At 36.2% G+C, this 22518-nt stretch overlaps 2 protein-coding genes across 3 annotated transcripts in view; both read left to right on the plus strand.

Moving 5' to 3' along the window:
* The window catches only part of si:dkey-21p1.3, a 38552-nt gene extending 23969 nt beyond the window's left edge, over positions 1–14583 (plus strand). Inside the window, exons 14-50 of the mRNA XM_087264041.1 lie at positions 444–497; positions 579–623; positions 702–755; positions 857–901; positions 994–1047; positions 2469–2513; positions 2603–2656; positions 2797–2841; positions 3225–3278; positions 3463–3570; positions 3644–3697; positions 3778–3831; positions 3917–3961; positions 4064–4125; positions 5509–5584; positions 5684–5737; positions 5811–5864; positions 6406–6459; positions 6699–6743; positions 6830–6874; positions 8373–8480; positions 8588–8641; positions 8732–8785; positions 10212–10319; positions 11872–11925; positions 12030–12137; positions 12218–12271; positions 12350–12403; positions 12528–12581; positions 12664–12717; positions 13402–13509; positions 13614–13667; positions 13921–13974; positions 14120–14152; positions 14214–14267; positions 14359–14412; positions 14569–14583. Of these exons, the coding sequence (XP_087120167.1) occupies positions 444–497; positions 579–623; positions 702–755; positions 857–901; positions 994–1047; positions 2469–2513; positions 2603–2656; positions 2797–2841; positions 3225–3278; positions 3463–3570; positions 3644–3697; positions 3778–3831; positions 3917–3961; positions 4064–4125; positions 5509–5584; positions 5684–5737; positions 5811–5864; positions 6406–6459; positions 6699–6743; positions 6830–6874; positions 8373–8480; positions 8588–8641; positions 8732–8785; positions 10212–10319; positions 11872–11925; positions 12030–12137; positions 12218–12271; positions 12350–12403; positions 12528–12581; positions 12664–12717; positions 13402–13509; positions 13614–13667; positions 13921–13974; positions 14120–14152; positions 14214–14267; positions 14359–14412; positions 14569–14583 (2175 nt within the window). The remainder of the gene's footprint in view (positions 1–443; positions 498–578; positions 624–701; positions 756–856; positions 902–993; positions 1048–2468; positions 2514–2602; positions 2657–2796; positions 2842–3224; positions 3279–3462; positions 3571–3643; positions 3698–3777; positions 3832–3916; positions 3962–4063; positions 4126–5508; positions 5585–5683; positions 5738–5810; positions 5865–6405; positions 6460–6698; positions 6744–6829; positions 6875–8372; positions 8481–8587; positions 8642–8731; positions 8786–10211; positions 10320–11871; positions 11926–12029; positions 12138–12217; positions 12272–12349; positions 12404–12527; positions 12582–12663; positions 12718–13401; positions 13510–13613; positions 13668–13920; positions 13975–14119; positions 14153–14213; positions 14268–14358; positions 14413–14568) is intronic.
* On the plus strand, positions 13893–20742 carry LOC147835541 (collagen alpha-2(XI) chain-like). 2 transcript variants are annotated; one of them, XM_087264422.1, is made up of 16 exons: positions 13893–13974; positions 14214–14267; positions 14359–14412; positions 14479–14532; positions 14609–14662; positions 15436–15489; positions 15574–15627; positions 15711–15764; positions 15849–15866; positions 16367–16429; positions 16826–16897; positions 17035–17170; positions 17330–17436; positions 19955–20026; positions 20109–20309; positions 20456–20742. In XM_087264422.1, the coding sequence occupies exons 5-16, from the start codon at positions 14660–14662 to the stop codon at positions 20603–20605; spliced, it is 984 nt and encodes a 327-aa protein (XP_087120548.1). In that variant the 5' UTR covers positions 13893–13974; positions 14214–14267; positions 14359–14412; positions 14479–14532; positions 14609–14659; the 3' UTR covers positions 20606–20742. The 2 variants fall into 2 exon arrangements, with proteins under 2 accessions (XP_087120548.1, XP_087120549.1); XM_087264423.1 differs by lacking the exon at positions 20456–20742 and having other exon boundaries at positions 19962–20026; positions 20109–20246.
* The last annotated feature ends 1776 nt before the right edge of the window (positions 20743–22518 follow it).

Here is a 22518-nt window from a genome sequence, read left to right on the forward strand (position 1 = left end):
GTGTGAACACAGCATAATAGTGGATGGCTGCTTCTCACTCAGGGCTGTTTATGCTAATGAGGGAGAGAGCGTCCTTAATAGGCGGGGCTTTCCCCGATGGTGTAAAAAAGGAGAATGTCAATCAAAGGGTTCCTAGAGAGTGTTTTTAAACAAGAGTGATTATAAAAAAGGGATTAATAGTTTTTTTTATGATTATAGGCTGGCTATATTCACACACTGCTACTCTTAATAAAGGATTTTTGCATAATAAGTTCTCTTTAATGAAAAGAAAAAAATATCTTTCACACAAGTATCCTTCCTGAATGAACATTCGTTAAAAAATATACTGACCTTAAACTTTTGAATATACAGTATGTATTAATGAAAAGGTCTGTGGTGGTTGTACATAAAGAATTTACAAGGTCAAAACATTTTTATAACATGCATAACAACAACAACAACAGGGGCTGCCCGGATCCAGAGGACCACGGGGATTCATGGGGCCACCTGGTGCATCTGTATGTCATTTTATTTGACTCAACCATATAAAAATGATTAGCAAACTGGTCATTTTATTTCTGTAATGATCTCCTCCCCAGGGACAGAAAGGGGGTATTGGATTCACAGGATCACCAGGACCACCAGTATGTTACAAAACTTAATTTATCCAAATATGACATCTCAATCTGTCATGTTCATAACTCAATTTTTAACTAATAAAGGGACACACAGGAACAAGAGGGCTGAAGGGAGTTCCAGGCGTCAGCGGACCTCCTGTGAGAAACACTTTGCTATTTACAAGCCCTCTTATTAAAGGAAAGCCTTAGAAATTCATGAACTAAAACCTGTGAAATCTGAATAGTAATTCTCTTCACAGGGACCTCTAGGCGAGATTGGGCCAAGGGGACCACCTGGCAAACCAGTAATTATTTTTCCAGTGTAAAGTCAGTATTTTATTTCCAATAGATTTATTTACTTTATATATTCTAATAGCTTGTTCGTTAAAAATTTCAGGGAGAGGAAGGGCATGATGGTGTTACTGGTATTCTGGGTGCTCTTGGACCGCAGGTGCTGTGTTTACTGTACATTTTAACATACAGTATTTCTTGAATGTATTTATGTTTTGTCGTTACCTTTACATGAATGTTTTATTCTGGTTAAGCCCCGTTCTGAACAAGACCTCTCATTGTCTTATATTACAAGAAATTGTTCTAATTTGGACATATGTAGACATACGTTCACTATGCACTTCATAGCATGACATTTTAGGGTCAGAATTTGATCTAACCAACATTAAAGCATGCTTCCGCCCTGCCTTTTATTAATAGTTCAGGCTGCTAATGGTGTAATGGCAATTTTCTTGGCACATTTTGGGTCCGTCTGTTGAAATGTATCACAGTTTAAACGCCCCAGTCTATTTGAATAATGATGCTGAACAGTATCTATCTCTTAATGACCACAGTCTACCCATTTTGTGATGATTTCTTCGAGCAGAATAGCACCGCAGGTCACAAAGCATTTACACAACAGCATCTTCAGCCTAAAATCTTTTATTTCATTTACATGACAATGGCTTTTTTTGTGACTCAATGCACATAAATCTGAAAATGGGTTACAAAGTGTACACTTTTAAAGATTCTGCTGTTGTTGTGTCTATGAAAACACCTCAAAACTTGAGTCTATGAAAACGATGCCATCATGCTTGTGCATAATGCGTAATTAGGGAAGTGTAGTCTAGTGCAAAAAAACATACTCAACGATGATGGAGTACACTGTAGTGTTGTTGCTGCTCAAGTGTTGGGTAACACATGTAAACGTAGGTTCAGTTTAATATAGAGCAACTTTAGGATATGGGTAAATGGGAGATTTGCATCATGGATGTGCAGATCACAAATCTACAGCAACTGCCTGATGTCACTGTGTACAATAGTTCAAAATCTTTGAGAAATGTTTCCAGTACCTTGTTGAATCTATGCTACGAGTTCAACTTGGTGCTAACAAAGTGTACCTAATAAAGTGGCCAATTAGTGTGAATGAACATTGTATTTATTCATTCATTCATTTTCCTTCGGCTTAGTCCTTTATTTTTTAAGGGTCGCACACTGTGAAATAAACCGCCAACTATTCTAGCTAATCTTTTACGCAGCAGCTGCCCTTTCTAGCCGCAATCCAGTACTGGGAAACACCCATAAACAGACACACTACGGCCAATTTAGTTTATCCAATTCCTCCATAGCGCATGTCTTTGGACTGGGGAGAACATGCAAACTTCACACAGAAATGCCAACTGTCCCAGCCAGGAATCGAACCAGCAACCTTTTTGCTCTGAGGTGACAGTGCTAACCTTTGCATTGTGATCAATGATGTTGAAAACACTTGAATACAATCCTAGTTGTTATATCAATCTGATATTCGGTATAGTCACTGAGTGTGTTTTTCTTTCTTTCCTCTCTCAAACTATAACTGCTTATCTTATTAAATCTCTTCAGGGAAAACCAGGAGGTGATGGACCACCAGGTCAAAAAGGAGAGCGTGTATGTGCATCCAATATTATATTCTGAAAACTTGTAAATTATGTACACAGTTGAACTCTTATTATGAAATGTATTTCTTATTGAAACAGGGAGATGTAGGAATTGAGGGAAGCATTGGAGGTCCAGGACCACCGGGTATAAAAGTAAGCCTGCGGTTCACTCTTAATGAAGAGTTATGAATTATTTACAATCTCTTTTAATTTAATCAAAATTTTTTGTTACCCCATTTCATTTGCTTCTATGATAATAAAACAAAGCTCAGAGCCATGTTTTTTTGTTTTAGGGTGTTATTGGAAAACCAGGAAATCTTGGACCCTCAGGTGATCCAGTAAGATTACCTCAAACAGCTCCTTAATATGTTAGACGTCTGATTGTTTCTAAACACTTTTATTATGATTTATTACATTATGTTGTACACATTTAGAATTTTAGTTTAAATATACATTGAGCATTTTCAGTATGTTGTCATTCATCTACATTTCCCTCTGTTTGTATATATATGTAATGCTTGTTAAGTTGTTGATTGATTTCTAACAACAGAATTATGAGGTATTAAATATTTATTATGTAACAGTTTAATAAAATCACAGCAGGCTACAGCACTTGTCACAATAATCCCAAACGGAATTTTTAATCACATTGTGCTGCCCAAACTAAGAGAAGCTACCTTTTGTGAAATTTTTTCTTGTTGTCTTTGCTTGAAACCTTCAGGGTTTAAAAGCACGTCGTGGAATGAAAGGAGAATCTGGCCAAAAGGGAGATCAAGTGAGTTCACTGAACTATTTACAACAATTCTGGCCAAGTAAACAATACTTATGCATAGCCAGATAAATGCTGTCCTCAGAATAATGAAACATAAATAAGTTAATAATTGGAGGATTGGAAAACTAATAAGTAAATGTTGAGCAAGCGAATGCATCTTTGTTTATGTGTGGTTTGTTTTCATCAGGGTGCTGCAGGTCTGCCAGGTAAACAAGGCTTCAGAGGTAGAGGAGGCCAGTCCGGGGTATTGGGAGAGACTGGTTCTATTGGACCTGCTGGTTTACCAGGACCCACGGTGAGAAACAAGTGTTTTTTTATCTGGTTAAAAACAGAACACATATAGCCAAAGCATTGCTTTGTTTCTTCAGGGCAATGATGGATTTATTGGAGAGCCTGGCAGACAGGGACAAGATGGACCTAAGGTACTAATGTCAAAGATATTTGCCAAAATGTGTTGCAATGCAAGACAAACACAGTAATTATATCTAAATGGCATCTTTAGGGGGAAAGGGGTTCACCTGGTATCCAAGGTGTCCCTGGACCACGAGGTGATAAGGTGACAGATGATGTTGACAAATGTTATATATCAGATTTTGCATACATAATCAACAATACATTAAAATAGCTTTCTACTTTAAAAGGGTCGGATTGGCCAAGGAGGATTTTCAGGTTTTCCAGGTCCTTTGGTAAGCTTTTATTTCATGAACTTTGTCATAGTTACAAGAGAGAGGACAACACAAAAGTTTGAGTAGATTCATTTTAAGCTATTCTAAGTGTTTGTTTTGTAGGGAGAAATGGGAGAATCAGGAGACCAAGGACCTGAAGGAGAGCCTGGTATTAAGGTTCCCTTGTACATCAAATCATTACTTTTTAAATATATTAGAATAAAGAGATGGATAATGATTTAAATACCCTAATTTGATTTAATTTAATTTAATTTAATTTAATTTAATTTAATGTAATTTAATTTAATTTAATTTAATTTAATTTAATTTAATTTAATTTAATTTAATTTAATTTAATTTAATTTAATTTAATTTAATTTAATTTGATTTGATTTGATTTGATTTGATTCTGATTTACAAGCACCCATTTCAATACTATTAAATTATTGGTTTTATTTTTGACTCTTAATTTAATTCAGTCAATACAGATGTAATAAATGCTATTTGTGTTTAATAAAAAGTATTATTAATAGATAGTATTCAGTGAATAAAATATGATTATATAAAAACATTAAATATAAGACATAGAACAGTATATTTGTTTGCAGTGTTACTTCAAAAAAAGTTACTTTTAAAAAGTAATAGATTACAAATTACTGATTACTACTGGAACATTGTGATCTGATTACATTACTGATTACTTAATGTAATAAATAATCAGATTACTGATTACTTTGAAGTTACTTTTAAAACATAAAATATACATATAAAAATACAAAGTAAACTGCAGCTCTTTCAGTAGTTTTAATATCCTCTGAAAAACATTACCAAGGGTTGATCACAGCAGCTTGACATTCTCGCATTATTCACCTGTTTGTCTTTTTTTTTTTTTTGCACAAAATAAGAAAACTGGATACCTGTAATCATTGACATCCATAGTATGAAAAAGCACTGCAGTGTTTGACTGTTCTGTGTTTGTCTGAGGTACTCTACCGAAATGTGTGTATTTCAAAGTATAAAGCTGATCGGTCAGTTCTTGTCACGGGACGGTTTTTATCTAGGTGCGTCTGGGAAATGCCAGCGCACGCAATATGTGCTCTCAATATGCACATGCACGCAAAAGACGCGATATATAAAGGGCCTCATAAGCAGCTACTGTGCGCTTCTCTTCACATTCTGTTTAGGTTGAGTTGGGCCGCCATGTTTTTGGGTGCCGGTGTCCTCCTTGGCGACAAGTAGAAAGCCTTTTTTTATTCGAGCGCTTGAACAAGTTTCCGGTCAAGTTTAAAGCCGTTGAAAGTTCTTTAAAGACTGGACATAAACTGCATTTAACAGCAATAATTTAGTTTTCATGCTGAATTAAATCAAAGTAATGTCTGTATTTTATGTGAAAGAAATAGAATCAATAACAAATCAATTTCATTTTTAAAAACTATATCTTGACAAATAACTGTTGTCCATGCTATTCTCATTTCTTTGATCAGGATTATTTTAGACAAACACATTTAAGGCCTGATCAACCCACTAAAGCAGGTTGCTGACATTGTTTTTATTTTACTATGGAACAGGGTAGACCAGGAGTGCCTGGAGGGACTGGATCTAAAGGCCGAAAGGTATATCAAATTCCCTAGTGGTCAGTCAAATGTATGTCATACTCCAGCAGTATATGCATATTAAACATGACATTGCTTAACTACAGTACATGTTAAAGTGGATTATCTAGCGCGGTTTGTTATCAATTAGGGTCTGCAGGGTGTTTCAGGCAGTCGAGGACCTGACGGCACTCAAGGTGCACATGTAAGAGCCCCAAATACTCTTTTTTCCCCTTCTTTTTTCATTAGCAAAAAGTTAATATTAAATTGTGTTACAGGGATCAACTGGACTATTGGGATCAAATGGAGACAGAGGACCTCGAGGACCCCGGGTATCTTCTTTTATGCATTTGTTAGCCATTGCTGCATGGACAACACAGCTGATTAAATTTGATCTCTGAACAGGGTTTACAGGGAAAGCCTGGCGCACCAGGAATTCAAGGTCCCATTGGAAAAAAAGTTAGCTTATTTTCCTTTCCTAATTGACAAAATTTCCAAACTCTTCAGTCTCTTAAAGTTATATAACTCTCCATCTTGTGGTATATTAAGCTGTTGAAAATGTCATCGTTTGCCCGTTCTGACATTAATGTCTAAGAATATGACCTGTGACTGCTATTAAATAGGGGGAAACAGGGAGCCGAGGACTTACTGGCAAACCCGGAAAACCTGGAATCAGTGTAAGGAATGATTTCATAAAATTCCAAACAATTGATATATTACATGACACCCAGTTCTCCAGACTAAATTCTTTCCAATTTCGGAGATTTTCTTTTCTTCGGTGGTCTTTATTGCACTTTGGATCCATTTTAAATGGCTAGTTCAGTTTTAATAGGGTGTTTAATAATGCAACATGTTGTGGTCTGTTTTTCTCAGGGTGTTAAAGGCAAAGAGGGTTCAGTAGGGCTTCATGGTAAACCCGGAGAAAAGGTTAGTGGTTTCGTAAACTGTAGCAGTCATGTCATGTGATAAATCACTAAATATGATGACAAACTTCAGTGCAACAAACATCTGTGAACATTAGCCATGTTTAATTATAGTTAGCCGCAGACAATGTCCTTTAATTCTTGTATTTAAACCAAACCTCATTTGATTCACAAGCCATATGATCATGTGTCACTTATTTCCTTGCAATCTGTATCCAAATACACTTTTTCATGTGGTTTTAGGGCAAAATTGGCCCTGAGGGGCCAAAAGGAAAGCCTGGTCAGCCAGTGAGTGCCTATTACATATAATGTAATTTTATTTCATGAACAATAAATAAAAGTCTTGGTTTAAATGTATGTATTTTAATATTTAGGGTCCTCGAGGTATAGGAGGAGGGAAAGGCTACATGGGACCTCCAGTAAGACAAACTTTTTTCCAATCTTTTGTCAGGTTCCATAAAGCTTCATTTTCTCCATAGTGAAATAGATTTTTTACAGTAAGAATAAACCTTTAAAGACGGACTTGTTGTGAGCGCTGAAGATGTGCCTTTGTAAAACCTAATTGTTTACTTACTTTTTTTAATCAAATGTATTTAAAAACTACTTCCACCAATCAGAGAGAAGAGACATAATTAGCTCCGCCTTTCACAGTAAAGAACACAATGATATAATCGAGTCTCATTTTGTTCTCAATCTTAGATTATTCGTATATATATATACATTGCAATAATTTTTAATATGTGTCTGTAGATACACTGTAAAACCCAACAGTCAACGTTATCAAATAAAATGAGTGTAGTTAACTTAAAATTGTCTGAAAGTTAATTCTACTCATTTGAAAAGAGTTTTGAACTCAGCATTGAAGGTAATGACTTAATTAAATACCTCAAGTTTACAGTACTCATATAGATTTTTTATTTTTTTTAACTCAAATGGTTAGTAGCAATCGGTTTCCTCAAATGGTTTAAGTTGCCTTAACTTATTGGGTTTTACAATACTCAATTGATTTGAGTTCTCTTCATTTATTGGGTTTTACTGTACTCTGATTGCTATTTACTCAAATAGATTACGCTTATACAGTACTCATTAGGATTAGTTTTTGAACTTAAATGGTTTGTTGCAATCGTTTTGCTCAAATGGTTTGAGTTACTGTAAATTTTGGGGTTTTACAGTGTAGTGATATATGTCCCTGTCATTATTCATTTGTGTTCACAATGCTTCATATAATTGTTGTTCTTACCCTAATTAAAGTGCACAGTCTTGTACCTTTGTGTCTAGTTTTCATATACCATACTTTTGGGATGTAAATCTGTTTTATGTTTGTCACAATTCACATTTGTGCCAGGCTGGTTTGCCTTATGGCTTATAATGATTAAAAGGAATAGTTTACTCAAAGATTAAGCTCTTCCAACAGTAAATGTGTGCTGTGTCATCTGTTTTTTGAGGCCAATATATGAATATATTTACACATTTTAATACATGGATATTTTTCTTATAAAAGCCCATTGCTACACTTCAGAAGGCGTTTGTTAACCCACCCAGTTATTTAGATTACTTTTATGGTGGATGCTTCAAAATTGTTCTGCCATTACAAAGCTGAGAAAAGTCAGGATTTTAATATTAATATAACAAAACTCTAATTGTCTTTGTCTAATAGAAGAAAGACATACTTTTGCTTTACAAAAAAAAAAAAAAAAAATATATATATATATATATATATATATATATATATATATATATATATATATATATATATATATATATATATATATATATATATATATATATATATATATATATATATATATATATATATATATATATTGGAAGCAGCACTAATGGAAAAGTATAACAATAATACTACATGTAAGACCTGTGTAGAAATCATGAAATATCTGTGAATGCTATCTTCTAAAGGGGCTACAGGGAAACATAGGCCAGTGGGGTGAGACAGGTGTGCGGGGACAAGAAGGACATCAAGGGCCACCAGGCCTGCCCGGGCCCCATGGAGTAGCAGGGTATCCAGTATGTGATGTTACTCTATTCAACTCATTGTTATGAGAGTGTGTAACTTCTCACATTTGGAAACTAATGGAGTATTGATTGACTCTCTCTCTCTCTCTCTCTTTCAGGGTAAAGATGGACCTCTTGGATCCATCGGACCTCCAGGAGACAAAGGCAATAAAGTAGGCTGTATTTTTTTCTTTTCTTATCTTCATTTTTGATGACGAGTTCTCTCAGACTGTACTTACTACTTTTAAAAATATTTTCCAAAGGGACTGAGAGGAGACAGTGGATTGAAGGGAGTTGCTGGTATCGATGGTGAGGAGGTATATTGCTTATAAATCTTATTTATGGTCATGCCTTAATCAGTTAATATCTGATTTTACCAAAGTTTATGTATTGTGTTTAAAGACAGTTTGCTTAGATTCTCCTAAATATTTGGTTTGGCCTCAAAAAAAAATAAAATAACTGAATGATGATGGGTGATGTGCAACGGCTGGAAAAAGAGAAAACTCTCATCTTCTCAAACAGATTGGCTGGGGACTTAACAACAAGGTCAAATAAAAAAAAAGTTTTAACATAAAATCAAATGTAACAAAGAAAACAGTGTATTAACTCAGAAGGGGGCAAAAATTAAGCTAGCTCCTAAGATGATCTCTTGCTAATCTGAAACGAAGAAAGAAACAAAAATACATCAGCATAAACTATATTAACTCCCTTCTCTGTCATTAACAGGAGAAAACTAATTCAAAACAAAAATGGTACCCACCTTCTCTACTTAACTCTCAAAATAAAAAAAATAATGATAAACAAACAAATCAACCAGACTGGTTTGAGGTGTGGCTATGTGTTCCTAATTTAACATTTGGTATAAAAGAATCTGAAAAAACAAAAATCAGGTTTCCACAAAAACATTAAGCAGCACGACTAGTTTTCAGCATATGGCGATAAGAAATGTTTCTTGAGCATAAAGTCAGCATATTGCAATGATTTTTAAAGATGTTGACACTAAAAACTGGAGTAATTATTGTTTAAAATTGTAAAAATATATTTAAAAAATGTAAAAATAGGAAAACAATTGCGTTTTTTTAAGATGTAACAATCTTTCTGTTTTTACTGTGTGTTGATCAAATAAATTCATTTGTGAGCATAAAACAATTCTCTCAAAAACATCAAACGAACGTGACATGGTGGCTCAGTGGTTATCACTATCCCCTCACAGCAAAAATGTTGCTGGTTCAAGTCGCAGCTGGGCCAGTTGGAATTTCTGTATGGAGTTTGCATGTTCTCCCTGTGTTCACACGGGTCTCCTCTGGGTCCTCGGGTTTCCCCCACAGTCCACATGCACTATAGGGGAATTGAATAAATTAAATTGGTCATAGTGTATGTGTGTGAATGAGTGTGTATAGATGTTGCACTGGGTACTGGGTTGCATCTAGAAGGGCATCCATATGATGGATAAGTTAGCGGTTCATTCCGCTGTGGTGACCCCTGATGAATAAAGAGATTAGGCTGAAGGAAAATTAATGAATAAAAGAACATATACATATACAGACCCCAAACTTTTCAGATTTTATATTTTTTAGGGCCCAGTAGGTGAAACTGGACCAGCCGGACCAGCAGGAAGTAAAGGGTTGTCTGTACGTACAAATACTTCCATGCTGCATGTTTGCCAACTCCATTGCATACATGTATATTGTGTTATGTGTTATGTGCTGTAAATGATAAACAGGACAGATTTGTTGGTTGCAGGGTGAAAAGGGTAAAGAAGGTTCTGTTGGTGATCATGGCCCAAAGGGAATCCAAGGAGAGAGTGGAAATCAAGGACTATCTGGAGTGAAAGGACCAAAAGGAAGAGATGTAAGATGATTAAGTGTGGGATTTTTTTTTAATACTTTAAATGACTGAAAGACTTTTACTGAGTTTTACTGAGAAAATTAATATGCACTGCAGTGTTTGAGTGTTCTGAGTTTGTATTAGTTAAGCAATTAGTCCACCAAAATGTGTATAATCCATACTTCAAGAGTTCACACTTGTTTGGAATGCTGTCTTGGGAGAGAACTTATGAGATCCTTGAGCCCTGGGCTCCCTCCCATTTGCAGGGCGAGAAGGGAGTTTGAACTCAGGTAGATCTCGATGAATTCCCCTGTCCTATTTCTAGCTAAATGACGGATATAGATGACTGAGGAGAGGTGTCCTCGCTAAGAGCTTGACTATAGTTTTAATTTTGTGTGTTCAATTTACTTAGGGTGCATGTTATTTGCACTGTGTGAGGAAACCAGGGAACCCGGGGAAAACCCACGCAAACGCGAGGAGAACAATTGAAGGAACCGCCCAAGAAGCATAGATCAATGCTATATCCAGCTGCTGGATATAATATTGTGGAAGATGTAAGAAGAGAGAGGCTCCTGCTGGAGCGAAATTTTAAACAGACTTCACGGGTCTGGATAACTGGCATGGAAGGGGCTGGGAGTTACTCCTGCGGGAGTCGAGACTCTGGAGAGAAGCTAGGGGGACCCCGTGGAAGTCGGAACTGGGAGAGTAAGGGCCTATGCAGAGGTAGTCTGAGGAGTTCCGGTTTATTGATGACATGAAGCGTAGACGCCGAGATCAGAGAGTAGCCTGCGGAGTTCTGTGACTGTAATTCACTTGGCTGGGTGGACGGAGGTGGAGGAGGAGGATGAGACATATGAAGAGGGCGGTGTAATGTTTTGGTGTCTTGAAGTGGAAGGTGTTGGCGATGCTTAAAGGTGTATTCTGACAGTTGAGGAGCGTGTCAAGCGGCGACCTCTTGCTTGTTTCACAGGCTCGTCTTGAGAACCGTGCGGAGCTGGGTGTTGTTGGGCCGCCACCACTGTCGATCCGGGGAGATCGCTTTCTTCTAAGAGGTTGAAGTTGTTGGTTGGGTGGCTGGAAAGGTCATTGTTGGTATTGTTATTGTTGTTGTTGTAGTTGTTGTTTTCCATAATGGTAGGTAATTTTGTTGAGAGTTGCTGCTTGGTTTTTGGCAGGATTCGTTATTCTTCAAGACGAAGGTATTGAGATAAGAAAAACTCTAGTTATTTATAGCGAGTTATCATGAGCTGATGCTGGAACAGCTGAGAACAATCATAAGCACGTGATCCTCTCGAAATTAGTTTATAAATAAACTTCACAAAGTATGAAGCTGATTGGTCAGTTCTTCTCACGCGACTCTCGGTACGCTCGTGGTATTCTGAAAGGTTGAGATGTTTTCAACTAAGTGCACCAGAAAAACATGTTGCGCCCTTCAGGTTTCAGATGGAAAAATGCAAATTCCATCTGGCTGTAGCACTTCAAATACACATGGTTCAAAAACACTTTGGGCATTTATAAGAATATTAACACCTGGTGTAAACTTGTGAAAAAGATGTTGTGTGTTTGTTTTTGTCAGGGAATGAGCGGTGCTCCAGGGCAGAAGGGAGATCCTGGATCCTCTGGTGAAAAAGTGAGGATTTTTTGATGATGACTGCATATGTGTTTTGGTGCAAGAGATAAAGTGTTGCATATTCTTGATGTTTTTATGTTTTTTGTGGGTTTGTGAATATTTAGGGTCATCCAGGTGTAAGAGGTCAATCCGGATTAGTAGGACAGTACGGTCCTGGGGGAAACATGGGAGAAGGTGGGGATAAAGGTGACAAAGGTCTACCTGGACTTGCTGTGAGTGCCTCGCCCTTCTTTATGCACGATGAAGCTATTGAAGAATATATGGTCATATTTACAGTTTTTTGTATGTATAGGGTGAGACAGGGACAACGGGGCCCCCAGGTCCAAGTGGTGTTATAGGATTGCCAGTAAGTTTGGACTACTATATTTGAGGTATTGTATTTTTTGAGATACCCATTACAGATTTATGTTTCATCAAAATGTAGGGTTTGACTGGAAAAGAAGGATTTGATGGACAAAGTGGAAAACATGGGCCAAAAGTATGTTTTTTGTTTGTTTTTTATTATTTGGTACCATATTCATAGAAATAATGTGCAATGACATACATCACACTAACTTACATCTTTAATCGAGTAATTAAATTAACTTTTTTGTGCACTGTAGGGAGAGCCTGGACTTAAAGGGAGTTCAGGGGGCCCTGGGAAGATTGGATCAGTTGTATGTACTTACCTTTGGTGGTGCATGCATTATGAAATAAAATATCTGGCAAAACTGACCTATATTGTATATGTTGTTACAGGGTGCAATAGGTCTAATTGGTAAGAAAGGAGAGCCTGGAAAACAAGGCAGAGTGGTGAGATACACTTTACATCCTCATTTATTTCCAATACAAACAACAAAACATAAGGCTTTTGCTATTGAAAGTTCTGTGAAGTGCTTTGAAATGTGCATTTTTTTATTCTACGTTTGACGTAATCTTAAGTGAAAAAATTAAGAGAGGGTGGTACATCGAGTAGCTCCTCCCCTTGAAAAAAAAAAAAACAGCTAATGGCATTTGGTTTTATCACAGCTCTGCCAGTGAGAATGGTTGAACTCAAGCACATCAAATGAAAAATGAGTTGCATCTTAAAGGGGGCAGGGCATTTCAAAAATATCAATTAATGAGAAACCTGAAGCATGAGGTAGCAAAAGTTGAAAAACTGCAAACTTTAGATGTTTATATCAGTGAACACAAATTAACATGAACACAATAGCTAATAGATATTCTTAAAAAGACCTCATTTTAATTTCATGGTACCTTTAAAACAAAGACAAAGACATTTCACTTTGGCATGTAGTAAAGTGTATGCTAACACTTTACTATAGAGACTAATACTCACTTTAAACTAGATGCTTGTAAACTTGCATATTAGTTCTTATGAAGCACATTTTAAGCCTTTTTCTGCATGATTATAAATCCTTTGAGACAAAACTCACAGTTGTTACTAAATTACAGTGTTAGCACGTTTGAACGGTCATCTGTGGGTTTTATTTTTAGGGCCATGTGGGTCAGCCAGGAGCTGTGGGTCCTCAAGGACCAAAGAGGAAACAAGGATCCTTAGGAGCTCCAGGGAAAAAAGGAGTCAAGGGTCTACCAGGGCCAAAGGCTAGTCACTCACTATTTCAGAAGATATTTTGAGAATAATATGCTACTAAATATACTGAATGCCTACCAACACATTAAAAACATTTCATGATCCTTTCACACAGGGAACAAGGGGATTTCCAGGAAGGAGAGGAAGTAAAGGTGTTGCAGGAAAGCCAGTGAGTTTTTCAGGCTTTTATGATTGTGATTACCAGCAGCTTAGATTGTATTACTTCATATTTTGCCAACACAAACCAATAAAAATGCATGCATTGGATTTATTTGTTCACTAGGGACCTCAAGGGCCAAAAGGGAAACACGGCATTCGCGGTTTTCCTGGGAAGCCAGCAAGTATCCCCAATACAGATCCTAAAACTTTTTGAGTTTTTAATGATTGTGTCAAAGTTTTCTCTTAATCTAACTTCATTTTAGGGACGCAGTGGAACAGATGGACTGCTGGGAGTTATAGGAACCGAAGGGGACCCAGTGAGTAGCTTGATCTTATTTTATAATGAATAAAATGTCAAATTTATCATTGCTATGTTTATTAGGGCCTTTTGCGTTATTTATGTGAGATTTAGCCCATGTAAAATCAGTCAGATTGCTTATAAATCTTATATTCCTTCATTAGAATGACATCCTGGATGACAGATTTAGCACAGAAGTGAGTACCCACTAGCCTATTGTACAGGTACTGTTAAGTGAATGTTTACATAAACTTGCAGGGTGATATTGGATTCAGAGGACGTCCAGGGAGACCAGGTCTGCAAGGTAGTGCTGTAAGTAAGCTTGTTTTGTACAGGCATGAAAAATGTGTCAGTTATAAAATATTGTTATTATTTTTGGCATAGTTTCAATACTCATTCACAGGGAGCCACAGGAATACCAGGTTTGCAAGGGAGTCGAGGTCCTGCTGGACCAAAGGTAATTGCCATTCTAACTTTAAAAAAAGAAAAGTTTCCTACTGCAGTTTAATGACATTCACCACAGGGCTCTATTGGACTGAAAGGGAAAACAGGGCCTTCTGGACCAATAGGACCAAAGGTAATAAACTAAAGTTTTTTGTTTTGCCTTCAACAGTCCACGAGGATTTAATTGTCTACTGTTTGTTCACTTAAAGGGTATTCCAGGACTTCAAGGTAAAAAGGGAGATGACGGACAGAAGGGAACAATGGTATTATTGTATCTCTTTCTATATTTACTATACACTATGGGCTCTATTTTAACAATCTAGACGCAAAGTCTAAAGCGCATGAAGCAAAAGCATTAAGGGCATGTCCGAATCCCCTTTTGCTATTTTAAGCAAAATACAGTTTGCGCCCAACGCATGGTGAAACAAGGTTGTGCATATTCTCTTAATGAGTTATGGGTGTGTTTTGAAAATAACTTGCTTTAAACTAATCAGAGTCTCATCCGCCATTCCCTTTAAGAGTCAGTTGTCACGCCATGGCACATTTGCTATTTACATGGCGGACTTTTTAAGTGGAAAACTGAATGCTTCACTTGTAAGAAAACAGTTAAACAAACCATCTGGGCGAGGATAAAGAACGAGCCTTCTCCATTCTGCCTTTTTACTTGTTTTTATTTTACTTTTACTCATTACTCATTTACTTTGGTGGATAAGGAAACGGTGTTGTACACAGTCCACTAAAGACATCCATTAGCCTACATATTTTATTTTTTTTGTTAAGCACAAAGATTTGTTTCCAAACTATTTCTAAATTTAGTTTTAACTTCCAGCAAACGAATAAATGAACAATAATTATGAGGTGTTGTCAAAAAACTATATCCAAACCCACGTCCTATTCTTATGCCCCACATGGTGACACATACGTCTCCAAAACCCGATAGGTGGACATATCTAAACTAGTTTTTATTAAAGCAAATATAAATATAATAAATAATACTAATATGGATTTGCTATTTAATTGTTAATGCAATTCACAGGGCCAAGTTGGTATAACAGGTTTGCAAGGGCCCATTGGACCACCAGGAGTAAAGGTAAGTTTCAGTAAAATAATGGCAGCACATTTAAAAAAAAAAGGGTTTTTAAGTGCTTTATGAATGTTTTTCTTCGTCTTGCAGGGAAATCAAGGTACTCCAGGCTACAAAGGGCGCCCTGGACCAAAAGGCATTAAGGTAAATTACTGTCTTAAGTACAGTGTGCACATATGTACTACAACTATTAATTTCTTTATTCATAAATGTTTTGTTTGTTACAGGGTGAATCTGGTGCTCGTGGGCGTCCTGGTGGAAAAGGACTTCCTGGTTCACCTGTACGTCTGTTTGTGAACTCATTGACTACCTTTATACTTCAGAACACTGGCACATATTAGACAGATTCTTGTTTTGCTCCGCAGGGTCTATCTGGAAGAAAGGTGTGTACTGAAATTGCAGGTGTGATTAAGTCATTTATATAGCTCTGCTTATCTTTACCCTGTACCTGAACCAGGTAGGTACAGATACTGGTGTCATTGCAGTCAGAGTGACCAGTTGTGTATGGAAAAGACAATTTACAATAGGGTCAGGTTGAAACGATAATGTGAGATGCATATTTTGATTTAAAACTGAAATAATTGTTTAATATTTTGTAAAAAAAAATAATAATTAAATTTAAAAATGAATGATAAATATTTAAAATTATGCACTTTTGAAAAATCACTAATCAAATAAGTGGAAAACACACAACAGTATTTTACTAGTTTTATACATTTTTTATTAGTCTTACTGTTTAAATATATAATGGAGGGATGAATGTCAGTGTTAAAAGTGTGTTTTAATAAATGATGCTAATATTTATTTGAAACAATAAATGCTGCAGTCAGTAAATATATATTAAATTTGTGTGTACCTCCTTATTCGTTGTTTATGTCAACAGGGAATAAAAGGAGTTCAGGGAAAATCTGGGCAAAAAGGTGTGAAAGGTCAAAGAGGACGACCTGTAAGTGGGATATTTTGCCTAATAATGTCAATATTGTTCATTTTATACACAGCAAGTTTTTTTTGCATCTAAAATACATATAAATGATGTCCAAAAATAAATATATTAGGCTAAAACAAGGCAAAATCTGGGCTGTCTGTGAAAATATAATAAACATCTAACAACAGTCCAAAACAGACCATCAAACAGACAAGAACAAACTGCGTATGGGAAGTCTGTCCCATCTGTCTATTTGAAGACTTTAGGATGTCTATTTGGTTTTCCCTGACAGCCCAAATTTAGCCATGTTTAGCCAAAATGTTTAGACATCTTTTAAACACGGATTTGCTTGGTCTGTGATTATTTAATTTCAAATGTTATATGTCTGTTTATCTATTCTATGTGTTTTTTTACAAGGGAAAACCAGGTATTGTCAGCCAGGTGAAACCAGGACCTTATACTCCCCCTCAGAGAAGAGGATCACAAAATGTCTGTACCCAAGCATTCAACCTCAAAAACTTTTTGTGTCAATTAGAGTTAAAAAATGAGTGGTCTGCTAGCAGAAAGACCCAAGTTAAATCATATGGCCTATTTTTTAATCCAATTTTTTTGCATATTCTTTTCAGAAAGCATTATCTAGAATGTTGCGATTTGATAACTTTGATGATTGGATTGAGGAAAACAGCCACTTACAAGGCACTAAAGACAACCCAGCGACCTCATGCAGAGAGCTGAGTCTCATCCAGCCTCACCTCAGAGACGGTGAGCAAAAAACCATCTCATTTGGAAATCCGATATATGGCCATAAATGGACGCATATTGTATGTCATACATGTGATTTGCATATATTGCCGGATTTTTATGTGGTAAAGAAATCATACAGAAAGATATTTGGAAATCACTGTGCACCTGTGTTCATAGGACACTACTATGTTGATCCGAACCACGGATGTCCTTTTGATGCTCTCCGAGTCTTCTGTAATTTTACTGCCGGTGGTCTAACTTGTGTGTCTCCTGTCCAATCTAATGTAAGTTCACATTTTGTCAATCTTCTTTGATGACTCTAACTCAAGTAAAGTAATATTTTTGTCTCTGAGATCACCAAAAGTGTGATAAAAGGCATGGTCCACCCAAATGAATGGCAATAAATACATGTAAAACTACATAAATAACTGTAGCACCTGATGATATATTCAGGTCTTAAAAAGTGAACTTATATTAATTCTCTTAGACAGACCAATTGCATTGATTCATAAGACCTCAGTGTATCATCAGGAGACACCAGTATTACTTTTGTTTGGCCTATATATGTTTTTTGACTCTCAAAGTGCACTTTTATTTTATGAATCAACACATTTTAAAACAAACAAACAAACATATTTATTGTTCTACTGAAGAAAAACCTCATGTACATATTTGATGGCCTGAGAGTGAGTAAATTAACTGCAAATTATTATTGTTGGGTGATCTATACCTTTAAAAAGTTCAATATTACAGAAACAGAATATAAAAAAAATATTTGGCATTAATAACTTATACACAACAATAATATATAGACACAGGGTCCGTTCTTTGTACTTTGCTTAAATGATCTAAGATGATTTGGCAAATCATGTATCTTTTAAGCGGGATAACTGATATCTGGCTAATTTGGTTCTTCAAACAAGGTTGTGAATCAGAATAAAATGTCTGGATGAACTTGTCTGAGATTGCTGCGTGTGTTGTGAAGGACTGATCTATCGATCCTCGAAATCATGATCAGCAATGCAACGATTGGCTGATGGCACAGCAGCGTAATAACATCATGTGATAAACATTCAATTATCCATGTGAGCAAAATTATATAAAATTCGTAGTGTTTGTTAAATATGATACGCAATAACTTTCCACATTTGTTGTGGGCTGCAGGCTTTACACATTCATGTGCCAAGAATATTTAGCAATTTATTTAGTTTTACTTTTAGAGCGGATTTTCTTTATTTTAGTAGGCATGTTGATGTTTCTTAGTAAATGGCTGTTTAAGTTAATTTTACATCAAAAAAGCATTTTGATATTGGTAAAGGTGTCTGTAACTTTTTCCAAGCATCAAATTACCGCCATATTAGCTGTCAAAGCATGTGCATGACTGCATAAATTGTCATTCCTTTCCTTAAAAAATATATATATATATATATTGGCCATGTCTATTATCATACAGAAACTGTACTAAAGCTGGGCCGGTATCTTGAAACAGTACTGGTTTGTATCGTTTGGCTTTTGTTTCGTCATGTATTGCATAAACACCTATTGTGTGTGTGTGTGTGTGTGTGTGTGTGTGTGTGTGTGTGTGTGTGTGTGTGTGTGTGTGTGTGTGTATGTGTGTGTGTGTGTGTGTGTGTGTGTGTGTGTGTGTGTGTGTGTGTGTGTGTTTAAATGCACCAAAATACATTGCATATATTCACTGAGAAATGGATGCAAATATTAATTTTCAAAAACTGATTTATTAAAGTCACCAAATATATTTAGAAATTAATAATAATAATAATAATAATTCGTTACATTTATATAGCGCTTTTCTGGGCACTCAAAGCGCTTTACACAATGGGGAGGGGGGGGGGGAATCTCCTCATCCACCACCAGTGTGCAGGATCCACCTGGATGACGCGACGGCAGCCATTTTGCGCCAGACCGCACACCACACACCAGCTGATTGGTGGAGAGGAGACAGAGTGATGATATGCCAATCATGATATGGGGAGGGTTAGGAGGCCATGATGGACAGAGGCCGGTGGGCAGATTTGGCCAGGATGCCGGGGTTAAACCCCTACTCTTTTTCGAAGGACATCCTGGGATTTTTAACGACCACAGAGAGTCAGGACCTCGGTTTAACGTCTCATCCGAAAGACGGGTTAAATATAATACTAATTAAATTCAAGCAAAATATTGCAAAGTAAATTACAACCTACAAAATTTCAGTTAAAGTTTTCAGTTCTTAAGTTTCTCTTGATTTTTTCTCTTATTTAAAAATTTGTATTAATAATTTTTCTATAACAAATGTGGTTGTACTAGTTTTTGAACCATTATCGTAAGTTATTTTTTTGAATAAGCTCCAGATTTGGCTTCAGTACTGACTAATCTAATGTATATGCACAAATATAATTTTGTAGAGCTTTTATTTAAAAGATAGATTTGTGAGAGGTGTACTCATAAATGCTGAGCACTGTACTGTATATTATGTACTGTTTTCCCTATATATAATCTAGCTACTACTGTAAGAAAATATCAGCATTCGGTATACTTTCATTATTACCTTTGCTTGAAATGACCCAATCTAATCCTGTTTATATGAAATAAGCTGCTGCTCCTGAGCAGGTTTGAGCTAACAGACCTGTTGCTATGACAAAAACTCTCAGATGAGTTTTGAAGAAAGAAACAATCCTAAATCGTGTCAATAACCAAATACAGCTAATTGAGTAATCCACGTATGAACAACAGAGCCATGGACACAGACACAGAGTACAGCAACATCTACAAATAATACTATACTTGTGGTAATCATTTTGTAAGATTTCAGGAGTGTGGCCATCATCAGTGGACAGATCCAAAATGTGGTTTAGTGAGCTTCACAAAGGCTTCAAGGTAAATTACTAATTTCGTTTTTCATTATTAAGAGTGGCAGTTATCTCAATGAGTGTATTTCTCTGATTATTGTGCTCCATAGTTGAAGTACAAAGATCTCGATGTTGTCCAACTGCGATTCCTGCGGTTACACAGCAACTCTGCCACACAAAGCATCAGCTTGAAGTGTCCCAAAAAACACAGTCCCACTGTTAATCATTGGAAGACGATGCTGCATTTACGAGGAGACTCCTATGAAGAAATCAATCCGCCCCATGTCATCATAACCCGGCATGGTTGTGAGGTTAGAATTAATCAATGGCTGTGGAAATGGTGTAATACTGTTGACAAAAAACATGAGAAATTTCCACACAGTCAAAGCATGTCAAGTAAATTATTGCACTTTGCACTATTTGCATAACAAGAGGTTTCACTTGCATTATATTGCAGGTAACTGCACAGGTGAGGGTTCATGGGAGTTCAGAGCTCCACAGGGGAGACATGCAGCTACTTCCTATCAGAGATGTTTTTGTGGAGGGCGGAGAAGAGACCTGGGAAGGACATGCAAACATTATCCTGGGACATTTGTGCTTTTTTTAGTCTCTTTCCAAAGATAGATGTCATGTGCAGAGCTTCTGCGGGGATTGCATTGCTGCTGGATGATATTAGGGGATTTTATTGTTTATATACATAAGGATCAGTGAATTCCTGCATTGTTCTATAGGTTTAGATTTCTGACTGACTAAGTGTGTATGTGTGCGTGTGTGGATAGATATGTGGTTTACAGAGACACAAAGTTTTATAAGGACATGACTTAGGCCTAATCCCAATTCTACCCCTTTGCCCTTCCCCTTACCCCTACCCCTCATTTTGCGCGTTCCCGTGAATGGGTCTGGGTGTCCCAATTCTCTTTAGCTTGAAGGCGTAGGGCTAAAGGGAAGGGGTGAATAGCCCTTCGAACAAATATTTTTTAGGACCACACTCGAAACCAAGGGGTAAGAAAATTTCCCAGAATACACCAGCCACAACAGTGGGATCGCAGCACCCAGAAGTAAGGAGATCCACTAATTAGTTTTTTCTGTTGTTATTATGATTTTTTTCAACAAACAAGCACATGCTTTATTACATTCATATCCATGTTCATGTTTTATCGTCATGCTTTTATAAAAAACGCTTAAAAAAGTAGCTAAATTTGCGATCTATAATCCATAATAATAACTCCTGTATAGCAGTCCCACAACATTCTGTCACTCGATGACACACGAATACCCTGTCAGTAAAGTCTAGTGGCTGGGAATGGGCTTTTTACAGTGTCTGCTATAATGTTAATGTTGTGTTTGTGTGTTTATGAATATGGCCATTTATAAATGTAAATGCGCAGTATAGTTACAATCTTATTGCCACAATATATCATTATGATAACATGATATATGCCTTCAGTGATTTCCTGAAGATAAATACCAAACTGGAATCATTACAGCAGTCTCGATCGTCTGATCTCATATCAAGTAAGAGATTGTGATGTCATATGATGACGTGTGCAGGTGCTGTAGTGCTGTCCCAATTCTTAGGAGTAAATTTTAAAGCCCTTCCGCTGCACACTCAATTTTAAATGTCAAGGGGAGGGGTACAAAAATAAAAATGGAATTGGGTCTTAGTTTTAACTCTGTTAAGGTGGTTTACAGGATCACATCTTATGTCCCTCTAATTTAAAATGCTTAAAAATCATATTTAACAAAGTCTTTTGATGTTCAATTTTTGAATATATATATTATTATATTATTATTAATGTATTATTAAATGTATTAAAATATAATGATTTTTGATAGGGCAAGTGAAAATCTTTTCCAACTGGGATACTCAGAAAAAAATCCTTAGCATTTATCCCTGTATAAGTCTAAAATTTTACTCATAATGGTCTTAAAAATGTCTTTAAAGTTCTTATAGTTAACTTGCTGAAACCTGCAGAAACCCTGGTTATATCACAAGCGATTTTTACTGTATAAAATACATTACGCGTATGGAGTGTCCCCATAAACCATGTATGTGTGTGTGCTAATAAGCATGTAAGTTTATTTAGACTTGTTTGTCAGAGGATTTTCAGTATTTATTATAATGTTTTTATTTATGAGAATTTGTATTGGAGGAAAGGTAGTCAGCTTTTTATATTTAAACATAAGAAACCTTACAGACTATTTACTGCTAAAAATAATTTGTTCAATATGTGAAAGTGACATGAAATGTCCTGTATTTCTAAATTTGCAATAAACACTTTAATTTCTTTACTTTGTGCTTTCAACATCTTTATATTCCCCAGATTAAACACTGTATATGTCATAAAAATTATGTGCCCAGGGGTAAATTTAAATAATCAGTAACCCCAATATTAATTACAACATTGCCAAAACAACACCCAATTATTCCTTAGATTTAAACTGCCTGATCTTTACTTTACCTCACATACTACTTCATCTTCTTAAAAAATGAGCTGGTTTTAATTTATTTAGGATTGT

This window comes from Danio rerio, chromosome 8 (assembly GCF_052040795.2).
Source record: "Danio rerio strain M-AB ecotype USA chromosome 8, GRCz13ab, whole genome shotgun sequence".
Taxonomy (NCBI): domain Eukaryota; kingdom Metazoa; phylum Chordata; class Actinopteri; order Cypriniformes; family Danionidae; genus Danio; species Danio rerio.